The following is a 14239-nucleotide window of genomic DNA, read 5'->3' as shown; positions in this document are numbered from 1 at the left end:
TTTATGCTAAGTTCATTTGTTACTTATTATCCAAGTTACTTCCAAGTTCCAAACCAGTAATTCCACTAATAACTTACGAAACATAGAATTCTGTTTATATATAAACTTTGAAATTTACAACTTTATAACGTAGGAACAAAAGTGTTTTGCTGAAAGTCTGAAATTATCCAGTTTTGTTTGAACTAAATTTTAAAAAGGTTTGGTTATTGATATACAATTATACACCACTTAACAGGCCACAACAAGTTTAAAGATCAGTGAATAGTAAGCTATCAAATATAGAGAGTTAGTATTGCTCTCTACTATATAACTTAGAGGTGTAAAACAAATAGATAATTTTTAAATTTTTTTTTAAATAGATAATGAGATGCAATAGTACAAATACACCCAAAATCGGCCAAACAGATGTCATGTGAATGTCCTAGAGAAATACGGAGTAAATGGATTTAAAGGAAATATTCGCTGCTTGAGGAAATAAAGGGCTAGGAAAAAGTTTGTTCGGCTGGCCCAGCTCCCAGGCCCAATAGTGAGGCAAAGTGCCAACCGCCAAGGATTGAAAAATCTTTTTATGTTATCAAATGACCTTTTTTTTAATCTTCCTTTTCTTTAATTTAATATAGTTAAGATCATATTCATTTCATTAAAAATTTTGAGCTTTCACACTCCCTTAATGTTTTAGAGCATCTAACGACATGCATATGTTTTAGAAGACCTGTTTTTTTACCTAATCATCTGGTATGGTTCGACCCGCCAAGCCATGAACATAATCTATTAGACACCTTCTACTAACCTTGCAATACTAGTGAGATCCCATCAATATTACCACACATAAAACGAAAATACAATTTTAATAAAATATGTATAACATATTACATATCCAACTCATTAAGAGTCTCTCAAGGAGAAATGATATGCAAGTTGATCAATTGTTACATTATCTTTCTAGCACCATAAACACCCTGATGCAGATTCGGTTGCTTGGATGAATGACACCAAGAGTGCTCTAAACTAGCCAGAGACAATTACAACCATAAGCTCGGTTGTGGCTCAAGAAGATACGGTTCCATGCTTACGAATCTTCAATTACGGGTTGATAGAAGAGCTTGTAAGCCTCCAAGACCTCCAAATACCACATCGCCTCACGATGAGGAAACGCAGACAGATCGACAATTTTGTGAACCTGATATTTATAAACATAAACATTACAACCTATATGTTAATTAAAAACAGGACTGATTGCAACAACTGGTAAATTTTATAGACATAAATGTACAAGGAGGTCATCCAACTATTGAAAATTCTTTAAAGCTCACCTAAGTGTCCAGTTTCATCTATTATATCAAAATTTAAACAAAAACATGTCATTAAAAATTCTTTAAATTTTTTGACTGTTCCACTAATCTTTTACTTAACAGCGTAGATAAAGTTAACCAGGGTATTTTTGCCTTCTCAAGAAACTAAAAGGCTGTATTCGTTTTCGACAAGATTTAATATGAAACGAAAGCAAACTACATTTCACGTGCGAATAATCAACAATGCATCTAAGACAGCAATTAATCTTGTTACCATAAGAAATTTCAGACCTATGAAGCATGGATCATAACGACATAACGATAACTTATCACAGAACTGCACAAAGTATGTACATACGCACTTCCTTTGTTTTTATGAAATTTTCTTTTCTAGAACACATAATCAATACATAACTTGTCGCTAATTTACCAAGAACACGTCCAGCATTTTGTAAATACTTCTTACTAATCAATCTATGATCGGAAAGAAGACGTTTCCATTACAAGTTTAACACCCAAATGTTACTCATTAGATTTTAGCAAAGCCAGAACTGTAGGCTTTTATAACCAGAAACAATCACATCAAAAAACATTAACTAACAGATGTCCGACTTCGACTTTAAAAAAATTAATATATAATCAACAATACCATCTAGTATTTAGAAGAACTAATCCTAATTATCTAGAGACCAAAATCAGAATTTAACAAACACTCATACAGTTAATTAATCTAATTATCACAACCAATCACTTACCAGCTACAGCCAATTTCTAACAGCTAATTATCATCATATTCAACTTCATAACTTGTTTTTATAATGTAAATACTATAAAGACTAAAAAGTAGCGTTTGCATCGAAACAACAAAGGTAAACACGCAACAAGCTACGCCGCTACCCCTAACGGAATTAAAATAACTTACCTTGATCAACGGAAGATCATCCTCACGGATAACACATCCTCCAACAATCATCACATACGAACCTGCAATTCAACCAAAAACAGTTCAATTCAAAATATAATAATAATAATAATAATAATAATAATAATCTAATTTCAAATAACATAAAAAACCTAGGGTTAGTACTTAGTAATAATGACCTAATTTCCAGTCTCGATTTAAAACATCACGAGACGCTAAGAGTTCAACGACGCCTGTTCCGTCGTCGACGAGGAAACGTCCGTCGGTGTCCGTGGTGGACGGTAAGGATATTATTACGCCTTGTAACCACGCGCGTTGGAAGAGGATGGGACCGTACGAGATGGACGGTTGAGATGAGTCGGTGGTGGGACGCGCCGCCTTCAGTTGGATGCATAACAGCTTCAATGCCGCTAGGCTGTAGTCCATGTTCACGGTGGGATTGTGACGGCAATGGGCGGAGTTATGATATTCCTAGTATCCATATCTCATGCCCGACCCATTGGTCATCCGGAAATGGGTTAAAAACATTTTTTTAAAAATCGTTAGTTGGTTGGTGACTAGCGACTAGTGATTAGTTATAATTTATAATTAATTGTGATTAATCGAATTAGACTTTATTTCAATGTATAATTTTCAGTTATATATGTATGTACGCACACATGTTTATGTCTTTTTTATTTTTTTTATACATATACACATGTCTATAAGCCAATTAAGTTCGGTTAATCATGATTTGGGTCGGAATTTACCGTTGACCGATTAATTGGCTGATTAGCCCAAAATTCATCAGTTAATTGAGGACTAGCTATTAATCGAGAATTAATTTGCGCATAGTCGGAATTTTACAACATTGGATAAAAATTAAAATCATCGTTTCTGGTCTAAATTGTAGGGCCAGTTTATGACTAGGGTGGGTGTTTTTTTTTTTTTTTTGGGGGCGGGGGGTATTGAATATAGTCAAAAATCAAAATGAAGCGAATGATGACAAAGGTGAAAGGTTGGGAATGATGTGACCGACAACATGAAAAGCACGACAATGAATTTTAAAAGGTGATGCCAAGAGATGTATTGACCATTATCCAATCTCAAGGTTGATGGGAATGAAAGTTTTCAGATGTTAGTAACCATAATAAGAACAATAAGGATTGGAGAAGAGGGGTACCCCGGGCATACGCTATTCTTCGCCCATGAATAATAGGACAAACCTTATCCATGTAAATAGTTAGAAATAAAAACAGGATTGGATATTGTATCAAAGTCTCTACTATAAAATGATATACTTAACAAGTTTGATTCTTTGTACATAAAGACCGTATATCCTCTACTATGTGATCAAACTGTGTGTTGAATATTGGTTCGATGTTTTCTGTTACACGAAATCAGAACAAGATTGTGTTTATGAACTCAAATATGGAAGTTTTTGAACTAGAATGAGTAATATATTGTGTTGTCTAAAACTATTTAATAAGATATATTCTTTTTTCCTTTACTTTTACATAATTAGTTTGTTAAAATCTGAATAACTTTTATAATGATTTACATACTTTAGTTGTACCCCAATTTTATGGGACGTGACCATGAAATTCACCCTTTTAGTTGTTTTATTTTATTATTTTCATTCCTTTAGGAAATAAAACTAGGTGTTATATTATATAACAATATAATTAATAATTAAATTAAATGTGGAATCCTCGTAACATGGGGGATGAAAAGAAAGCGGATCTGGCTGTGGTTAACCGGAACCAATTCACGGTGTCGTTTGAGTTAAGTTTAAGAATTGGCTTGCCATCCAACAGGAGGCTGCCGTCACGGTGGTGAAGGCAGTGGCGGATCCAGGAATTTTTTTCAGGTGGTGCACAACTTTTATATGATTCAATTTCATAGAGTCGGGTATAAAAAATTCCGGGTCGTTTGAGGTTCGGGTCGGTTCGATGGTTCGGATAATGAAAGCAAGGCTTCAACTGAAAACTCTTCATCAGAATCTTCATTTACTAAATGCATGTTCAAACCCTTGAACCCAATCGGAAGCAACGTTAGCGTGTTCTTTTACAGCTCTGATGTAACATATGTCTTGATTATGTTGTTTGGGTTTGAAATCAAGACCGTAGTTGGTTGACTTTATTGCAGTGATCGTGCTCTTAGTTGGGACAGATACAAACCCGAGTTCACAACTGTTTGGAAGCTTCTCATTGACATTAGGATGAAGTTAATAGTCTTTTAATAGTCTTTCACCTGCCCTTAATCCAATTACTGCATTTGTGGCCATCATCTAGCTTTATTTGCTTGCAAGAAATAACATTATTCGACCATACCACTTTATTCTAAGATTATTAAGTTGGGATATCGCTTCTACTTTCTTGCAGATCACTAACTTAAAGTTCCTGGCAAAGAAAGGCAAAAAATTATAACCAAAGCTTACATAATCATTGAACCAGCCGCCTTACCGGTCCACTGGTTATACCAGATGGTGATTTCGGAGAACGGCCGACGGGGACGAGGGGTCAAGGGAGATAGCGGCGCCGTTGTGTCTGTGTGTTTTTACTAAATGGGCTGTGCAGCAGTTACTTAAAAAAAAGTTCAAAAATTTATTTGGAAATCCAGAATCGAACCTGTGACCTTCATGTTACAAAACCAACACCTTACCGGCTAGACTAGCATTTCTAATGTTTATAGGATGGTTCCTTTCTAATTTAAAAGGTGGTTCCTCTAATATTTTCTATATACAAATACACTATTATTTCGAAACTCGGGTGGTTCCGAGGAACCACTCATTTAAGCTATAGATCCGCCCCTGGGTGAAGGCTGTTGGCAAAGGTATCACCACCACCTTGGATGCTGCCTACCAAGGTGTCGCCTTGGGTATACTTTCTGATTTTATTATCGTCGATATTTGCTTTATGTGTTCCATTCCTAGACCAACATCACAGTCACATGTATGTATATATTTACCTTAGCTTTTTTGTTTTTTTATATATATGTGTATAAATATATTGGAAAGAAAAAAAATATGTAACGAATTGTTACATGTGTTGATAAGCTAGAGTGTGTTTTCATTCTAACCTTTCACCGAGAGTTGGTTTAACGTTATGTTTTGTACACGTAGTTTCTTTCTCTTTGCGGTGGGTACAGACCATTGGTGGAATCTGTATTGGCCGGAGGGACCTTGGAAAAGGGTCGTAATGTTGCTATCATGACCGGTACCAACGAAGCCATATCTCTTGTCCTCAAAAGCTTAAGAGTCGAGGAGGATATCCACACAAGGTATTATGCTTAGGTCATTTGTAATGGGTGAATTTGAAGGGCGATTTTCTTGGTGAGCACCACCCCCAGGGCTACAATGGGGCGGCTTTTTTTTTGGGGGGGGGGGGGGGGGGCTACAATACCACACTACATCCTTAAAACAAAAACCCACATTTTGCTGACTGGGCATCACATGACACAAAACGCCCCATTTTGTAGCCCCTCTGTTACACATAGTCTTACTAGCGTTTGATCATCCTTGTACGTCCTTGTAGTATGATGGCAGGTTTTGGTTATGGAGTTATGTTGTCAATGGTTACTGGAAAGAAGGGTCCTGATGTAATCTCCGTTGGTGTTATATGTGGGCTCTTCAATGGTGTAATGTTTAAGGTGATATGTTAATTATGTTTCTTCTTCATTCACCTAATTTCCTAGCATAGTAGCATATACTTAACATTCACTTGGGTAGGGCTTTCAATTTATGACATGGACATGTGAACACCCCATGACACGAGTTTTAATGTGTTTGAATTTAAGTTTAACATGTTGACTCGTCTAAAACATGTTTAAATTCGTGTCCAAACAGGTTAAGACATGTTAACATGTTAGTAACATGTGTATAGTTTTAATTTAAAAAATATAAATATACACTCCTAAAGTTCTAAACTTAAAATCATACTAATGACATCCAATCATGTCCGTCAAAACCCGATATTATATTTTTAATGGATGTTATGATTTACTTCATTGTTAATTTATTTCAAGTGTGTTATGGATTTGTGGTTTTTTGTTTCAAATATGTTATGGATTATGTATTAGTTAAGCCTCATGTTGATTTTGAAAAAAAATTCAATACACATGTGTTGTTTATTGTGTCTTTTAATAGGTCTTAGCAGGTTTGTGTTCGTGTTTAGTACCACAAATAATCATGTCTAATCGTTTCGTGACAGCCCGGCACTTAGGGATTATTCACTTTTCATGACATATATGTAATTGCATAATACATATTAGTTTATATATCGATCAAAACCCGATATCCTTTAAACAAAAACCCACATTTTGCTGACTAGGCGTCACATGACACAAAACGCCCCATTTTGTAGCCCCTCTGTTACACATAGTTTTACTAGCGTTTGATCATCCTTGTACGTCCTTGTAGTATGATGGCAGGTTTTGGTTATGGAGTTATGTTGTCAATGGTTACTGGAAAGAAGGGTCCTGATGTAATCTCCGTTGGTGTTATATGTGGGCTCTTCAATGGTGTAATGTTAAGGTGATATGTTAATTATGTTTCTTCTTCATTCACCTAGTTTCCTAGCATAGTGGCATATACTTAACATTCACTTGGGTAGGGCTTTCAATTTATGACATGGACATGTGAACACCCCATGACACGAGTTTTAATGTGTTTGAATTTAAGTTTAACATGTTGACTCGTCTAAAACATGTTTAAATTCGTGTCCAAACAGGTTAAGACATGTTAACATGTTAGTAACATGTGTATAGTTTTAATTTAAAAAATACAAATATACACTCCTAAAGTTCTAAACTTAAAATCATACTAATGACATCCAATCATGTCCGTCAAAACCCGATATTATATTTTTAATGGATGTTATGATTTACTTCATTGTTAATTTATTTCAAGTATGTTATGGATTTGTGGTTTTTTGTTTCAGATATGTTATGGGTTATGTATTAGTTAAGCCTCATGTTCGTTTTGAAAAAAAATTCAATATGTGACATCTGCCCCGATCCGACCCGACCCAGGTACCCGTTTCTCTGACCCGATCTCTTTCTTTTATGATTTAATATTTATTTATACTTATATTTTACTTTTAATAATATATAATTTTCCTTCCCGCCTCTTTCTCTCTCTTTCTTTCCGCCGTCCCGTCCCTCTTCTCTCTTTCCGCCTTCTTTTCCCCTCTTGTCGCCGTCCCGCCCTTACGCCTTGTTTCCCTCTAACTCTTTGCTTGTCCTTTGTTCCTTCCCGCCTAAGGTTGTCTGCGCAGCTCCACGCGCCAGACTCCTTACAAGGAAGCCTGCGTGAAGACCACCTGTTACAGCGATACGCGAGACGAACTCTTCTCGCAGCACGCTAAGAATTGTAATTCTTCTCGCAGCGCGCTAAGAACGGTAGTTCTTCCCGCGACGCGCTAAGGATTTGTAGTTCTTCTCGCAGCGCGCTAAGAATCGTAGTTCATCCCTCGACGCGCGAAGAATTATAGTTCTTCCCGCGGCGCGCTAGGAATTTTAGTTCCTCCCGCGGTGCGCTAAGAAATGTGATTCTTCCCGCGGCGCGCTTAGAAATGTAGTTCTTTCCGCGACGCGTTAAGGTTGTTTCTGTCTGCCTTCGCGCTCGCGCTCTCTTGACCTTCTGTGTCTGCCTTCGCGCCTTAGCCTTCTCGCGCTAAACCCTTTGAGTTTTCTTCTGTTTAAATCTAGCCGTTTGCTTTTGTGTTGTCTTATCTTTTGAGCTGTTGACCTAATCTGCTTTATGTCTGAAAAGCCACTTTTGGCGCAGCATGCGCACCAACCCCATTGGTTGGCAGAAAAAGTGACTGACATTATCTTTTGAGATCTGCTTTTGCCATGCTTGACCAGTACCTTTAACTGACCTGCCCATGCCTTTTTACTGTTCCCTGTCAGCTTTATCTTGCCCCCTGCAGCTGCCATATCTTTTGATATCTTTTGCTTTTGGAATCTTTTGCTTTTTGAGATCTTTTCCCCTTTTTCTAGGGATTGTGTTCCCTAGGGTTTCTCTATAAATAATAGTATTATTTTTCCTAACACTACACACACAAAACACTTAATCTCTCATGTTCTCCTTGCTCTCTCTGCCGCCTCCCTCTCTGCCTCGTCTTCCTCCCTGTTCTGTCCTGCTTTTCCGGTAATATATATATATAATAATTTAATTATGCTAACTTATATCAAGACTTAAAACCAATCATTAAAACAATAATCTTATTTATAGGTTAACTTGTGCTTGTTTAAAGTTGGTTCTTGCTTTATCTTGCACCGCATCGTTTATCAAGTGAGTAATCTCGTACCTAATCCCTTTTTGCTTTTAATGTTTTGGGATGTTCATGTGTTCATACAAACTTAGAGTCTTAAACTTGTTTATGAGCTTTAGTCGCGCAGTATCCCATGTGTTGAGGACGTTTACTTGGCTGTTTATTTGTATGTGTGTATCATTAACCGCTTTGTTCGGCCTATTCCGCAGTTTTCATGGATCCATTAGATGAACACGGGAGACCTATCGTTTACGGTTTTCTTTGTTTACACTTGCACAGATGTTTTCTTGTTTTTGTGCTCAATTGGGAGCACGGATTGAAATATGAACTATGAGCTATGATCTATTTAGGCTTGATCACAATCTGATTACACCCTTGTTAAACACCAGACATACACGTGTTGCGCGCAGATTTATTGTTATCTATGTATTGTATTAAACTTGATTTCTCACCAACACGCAAGTGTTTGACGTTTATTTTAACACATGTTCAGGTTTGCAGTAGCTGTTTTGGAGCTTATGGACACGTAGGAAGTTTTCTTTATTTTGGACCTAGATTAAAATGTATCAAGAGAAGTTATTGTTGTTCGAATATTTTGCCTTATAATATATTGATTTATGTTGATTTATGTTATTTGTGTTTACCTTGCGCGTGCGCGAATGAATGTATTTATTAAATATTGACACCCAATAGTGTCACGAGTAATGAAACAATATGTGGCGCCCCGATGTATAATCCGCCTTTGGTCGGGGTGTTACAGATTGGTATCAGAGCTCGTTGACTTTAGGATAGGTGGTTAGACGTAACGGCCTAGAATACCTAAGAGTCCCTTCTCGCGCATGAGAGAAATCTCATGTTTGCGCGCTTATTGTTAATTACTCGTTATTTATGAATATGCTCGCGCTTGCGCAGTATATGATTTTATGTTTTATTCCGCGATATTTCGATTTTTGTTAAATTTTGATTTTTATTGATTTTACTTACATACTCGTTTGTTGGATTTGAAAATCCGAAAAGTCATGGTGATACATGAATAGTTGATTTTCAATTTCCATTTACGATTATGTTCTGAGGTTGGAGACTTGAAAAGTCATGGTGATACATGAATTGTCAACCTCCAATACTCATTTTCTTGTATATATTATATTGAAGATTGAAAAGTCATGGTGATACATGAATCGTCAATCTCCAATACTCGTTTACTCGTATATTTTAAATTGGGAATTCGGAAAGTCATGGTGATACATGAACTGTCGATTCTTGATTCGAATTCGTTACCTTTATTAAATCTGCAATTAGGGTCATTTATTTTACTTTAACTTTTGATAGTATCTAACTCCGTGAAACCAAGCTTTTCGAGGTTATACTTTGCGATAAAACTAAGATATTAACTAAAATTAAAATTTTTATAGAATGCCTCCGCTATCTCGCCGATTTCAGAGAAGAGAAGCCTCGCGCATGCGTAGACAGCAACGTTCCCAGGAAATGGCCGCCGCGATAGCCCAAGCCTTGAGCCAAAACAATACCTCCAGTTATAACATTAAGTCCTTTAACGCGGGTAACCCTCCAAAGTTCACAGGTCTTGAAGGAGCCACCGTGATGCTCCAATGGCTCGAGAAGATTGAAAACACTTTCCTCCACACCCAATGCCCCTCAGACAGACGAACCCTATATGCTTCCAGTGTCCTGGAATCTAGAGCGCTTACATGGTGGAATGGAGTAGCTCATGCGCGTGGCGCAGAAGCTGCTTCTAGCATGCCCTGGGAGGAATTCAAAGAAATTCTGACGCGAGAATTCTGCCCTCCCAACGAAGTTAAGCGCCTGGAAGAAGAATTTTGGAATCTTAAGCAGTACAGTGGCGAAGCGCGCGAGTACGCGACGCGTTTCCATGAACTAAGCCTGCTTGTCCCTCACCTTGTTACCCCTTCACGTCGAGCAATCGAGAAATTCCTTGGGGGTCTCCCCATGGAAATTCAAGATTCTGTATGGGCCAGAAACCCAGTAACCCTCTCTGACGCCATCGAGTTGGCCGCTGTGCTCAGCGACAACCATGTCAGAGCAGGAACCCTGTTCCTGCGGGGAGCTGAGAAAACCAAACCCACCAAGACTGCCCCTGAACCAACAGAAACCAAACCAGAACCCTCAAACCGTAACAACCTCAAGCGCAGGCGCAAGGCCTATGCGCTTACCAACCCACCCATTGCCCAGCAACCTATTTATCAACCTCCAGTTTACGCGCTTAACCCTCTGTCAGCCTACCCAACACCTCCTGTAGTCCACAACTATGCCTTAACCAATCCCGCACTCCCTGCCCCGCCACCTAAGAAACCTTACACAGGAAATCAACCATTTTGCCCAACCTGTAGACTTCACCACCCAACCCAAACCCCGTGTCGACAATGTAACCGATGTGGCCGCGTTGGTCACTCTGCCGAATACTGTAGAGTCCCTCTCGCCAACCCAATTGCGCCAACACCACCAGTCTACCCGCAGAATCCACAACCAACCTACCAAAACCCACGACCCAGATCGTGCTTTAACTGCGGTGATCCCAGTCATTTCCGGAACGCGTGCCCAAGACTACAAGTTCAGATCACACAAGCGAATCCGGTGAACCAGATTTCGAACCAAGTGACGCGTGGACGAGCTTTTAACATAACCGCGCACCAAGCGCAAGCGAATAATGACGTAGTTAATGGTACATTTTTACTTAACGGATTTTATGCTTCTGTACTTTTTGATACTGGCGCCGATCGAAGTTTTATTTCTCGCGCCTTCGAGCAGAAGCTTGCGCGACCGCGCAGCGATTTAAAAGAAGATTTTTCAGTTGAATTGGCTAACGGTGAAACTGTTTTAATTAACTCGGTGATTAAAGATTGCACGCTTAACCTTAACGAAAACGATTTTCTAATCGACCTCATCCCCATGCCTCTTGGGAGCTTTGATGTTATTATTGGTATGGATTGGCTTTCGCATAATCGCGCCGAAGTTATTTGTGCCAAGAAGTTGATTCGCATTCCTCGAGAAAATGGTGATCTTCACATCTACGGCGAAAAACCCTCCAGTGGTCTTAAGCTTATGTCTTGCGCCGAAGCCCAAAGACTCATGCGGAAGAAGTGTGTTGCATTTTTAGCCCATGTGGTCAAACCTGCTGAAGAAAAGAAGCTTCGCGATATCCCCGTCGTGCGTGATTTCCCTGAAGTTTTTCCTGATGATCTTCCTGGTATCCCTCCCGCTCGTGAAGTCGAGTTCCGTATTGATCTTGTCCCTGGTGCTTCCCCGTAGCTAAATCTCCTTACCGTCTTGCGCCCGCTGAGATGCAAGAATTGGCAAGCCAACTTCAAGAGTTGACAGCTAAAGGATTCATTCGCCCTAGCTCTTCGCCCTGGGGTGCTCCGGTGTTGTTCGTTAAAAAGAAAGATGGATAGTTTCGCATGTGTATTGATTACCGCGAGTTGAACAAACTCACCATTAAAAACCGGTATCCCTTACCGCGTATTGACGACCTCTTTGATCAACTCCAAGGTGCCTCTTGTTTCTCGAAGATTGATCTCCGCTCTGGCTATCACCAGTTGCGCATCCGCGATGAAGATGTTCCGAAGACTGCTTTTCGAACTCGTTATGGCCATTTTGAATTCTTGGTCATGTCCTTCGGTTTAACCAACGCACCCGCCGTTTTCATGGATCTAATGAATCGGGTGTGTAGGCCTTTCTTGGATAAATTCGTGATTGTGTTTATCGATGATGTTCTGGTGTATTCTAAGACCAAGGCCGAGCATGAGCAACATCTCCGGTTGGTGTTGCAAAAGCTTCGAACCGAGCAGCTCTATGCTAAGCTTTCCAAGTGTGAATTTTGGTCTGATGAAGTACAGTTTCTTGGCCATGTTGTGAACAAGATGGGTATTCATGTCGACCCATCCAAAATTGAAGCAATCAAGAACTGGATTACGCCATCCTCTCCTTCTGAGATCCGTTCCTTTCTGGGCTTAGCTGGTTACTACCGGCGATTCATTTCGAACTTCTCAAAGATCGCACTGCCTTTAACAGCTCTAACGCACAAAGGTAAACCGTATATTTGGGGCTCGAAGCAAGAAGAAGCCTTTCTATCGCTCAAGCGTTTGTTGTGTGAAGCTCCTGTTCTTGCGCTACCTGAGGGTAATGATGATTTTGTCGTGTACTGCGATGCCTCCAACCAAGGTCTCGGTTGTGTTCTTATGCAACGAGGCAAGGTTATCGCTTACGCATCAAGGCAACTCAAGGTTCACGAAAAGAATTATACAACACACGATCTCGAACTTGGTGCAATTGTTTTTGCCTTGAAGATCTGGAGACACTACCTTTATGGTACTAAGTGTATCCTCTACACTGACCATAAAAGCCTTCAGCATATCTTTGATCAAAAGGAACTTAACATGAGGCAACGCCGATGGAACGAACTCATCAGCGATTACGATTGTGAGATCCGGTATCATCCTGGTAAGGCTAATGTGGTAGCCGATGCGCTCAGCCGAAAACCCTGCCAGCTTAACTGTATTTTGCCGCGCACCCAGCTTCACTTCGCGCCGATTCAAAGCAACCTTGAATCGCGTATTCGTGACGCGCAGCGCGCATCCATCAGTAATGGTAACCTTCGCGCCGAGTTAGCGTGTGGCGCGGAAGCGCACTTTGTCCCTAATTTGAGTGGAATTCTCTGCTATCTCAATCGCATCTGGATTCCCTTTGATGAGAATCTTCGCGTTGATATCCTGAGTGAAGCGCATAAATCACGGTATTCTATTCATCCCGGCGCCGATAAGATGTACAAGGATTTGCGCATTACTTATTGGTGGCCCGGTATGAAAAAGGATATTGCTGTGTTCGTAGCTAAATGTCTGACTTGTTCTAAAGTGAAAGCTGAACACCAACGCCCATCTGGTTTGCTCGAACAACCAGAAATTCCTACGTGGAAATGGGAATGTGTAGCGATGGACTTTATTACCAAGTTACCTTTGACAGCTAGCAAACATGATAGTATTTGGGTAATAGTGGATCGTTTGACTAAGTCTGCTCACTTTCTGCCCATTCGTGAAAACTACCGTGTTGAGCAACTCGCGCAGCTTTATGTCAAGGAAATTGTCTGCCGCCATGGTACTCCTTTGAGCATCATATCCGATCGCGATGGCCGTTTTATATCCCGCTTTTGGAAATCTCTCCAATCTGCGCTAGGAACTCGCTTGGACATGAGTACGGCATATCATCCTCAGACTGACGGTCAGTCTGAGCGAACTATTCAAACTCTTGAGGATATGCTCCGATCTTGTGTTCTTGATTTTGGAGGTAATTGGGATTCGCACCTGCCTTTGATCGAGTTCTCTTATAATAACATCTATCATTCCAGTATCGGTATGGCCCCATTTGAAGCACTTTACGGTCGTAAGTGCCGCTCCCCGATCTGTTGGAGCGAAGTGGGTGAAACTCAAATCACAGGACCCGAACTTGTTCAAGAGACAACCGATAAAATCGCCAAGATCCGTGATCATCTGCTGACTGCCAGAAGCCGACAGAAGAGTTACGCAGATCGTAGGCGGAAGCCTCTCGAATTTCAAGTTGGTGATCTTGTTCTCCTCAAAGTGTCGCCCTGGAAAGGTGTTGTCCGCTTTGGGAAGAAAGGTAAGCTTGCTCCTCGATATGTTGGTCCATTCAAGATTCTCGCGCGTGTAGGAAAAGTTGCCTACAGACTTGACCTGCCGCCCACGCTCAGTAATGTGCATCCAACGTTCCATGTATCC

General features: G+C 39.9%; 1 protein-coding gene across 1 annotated transcript; it reads right to left on the bottom strand.

Moving 5' to 3' along the window:
- Positions 1–878: 878 nt before the first annotated feature.
- Positions 879–2682, bottom strand: LOC143548993 (uncharacterized). The gene is made up of 3 exons (XM_077040015.1): positions 2394–2682; positions 2215–2276; positions 879–1180 (listed from the first exon to the last, which is right to left on the bottom strand). The coding sequence occupies exons 1-3, from the start codon at positions 2638–2640 to the stop codon at positions 1070–1072; spliced, it is 420 nt and encodes a 139-aa protein (XP_076896130.1). The 5' UTR covers positions 2641–2682; the 3' UTR covers positions 879–1069.
- Between the last annotated feature and the right edge of the window lie 11557 nt (positions 2683–14239).

This window comes from Bidens hawaiensis, unplaced genomic scaffold (assembly GCF_021521415.1).
Source record: "Bidens hawaiensis isolate Kalapana, Puna unplaced genomic scaffold, B.hawaiensis_p1.1 tig00015346_1, whole genome shotgun sequence".
Lineage (NCBI taxonomy): Eukaryota > Viridiplantae > Streptophyta > Magnoliopsida > Asterales > Asteraceae > Bidens > Bidens hawaiensis.
Note: the sequence above shows the minus strand (reverse complement) of the source record. Positions and strands in the feature narration are given on the sequence as shown.

Coding starts and splice junctions, on each gene's coding strand:
- LOC143548993 (XM_077040015.1), bottom strand. CDS start 2,640: ATGGACTACAGCCTAGCGGCATTGAAGCTGTTATGCATCCAACTGAAG. Junction 2,277..2,393: donor AAATCGAGACTGGAAATTAG/GTCATTATTACT, acceptor GTTGAATTGCAG/GTTCGTATGTGATGATTGTT. Junction 1,181..2,214: donor ATGATCTTCCGTTGATCAAG/GTAAGTTATTTT, acceptor TATAAATATCAG/GTTCACAAAATTGTCGATCT.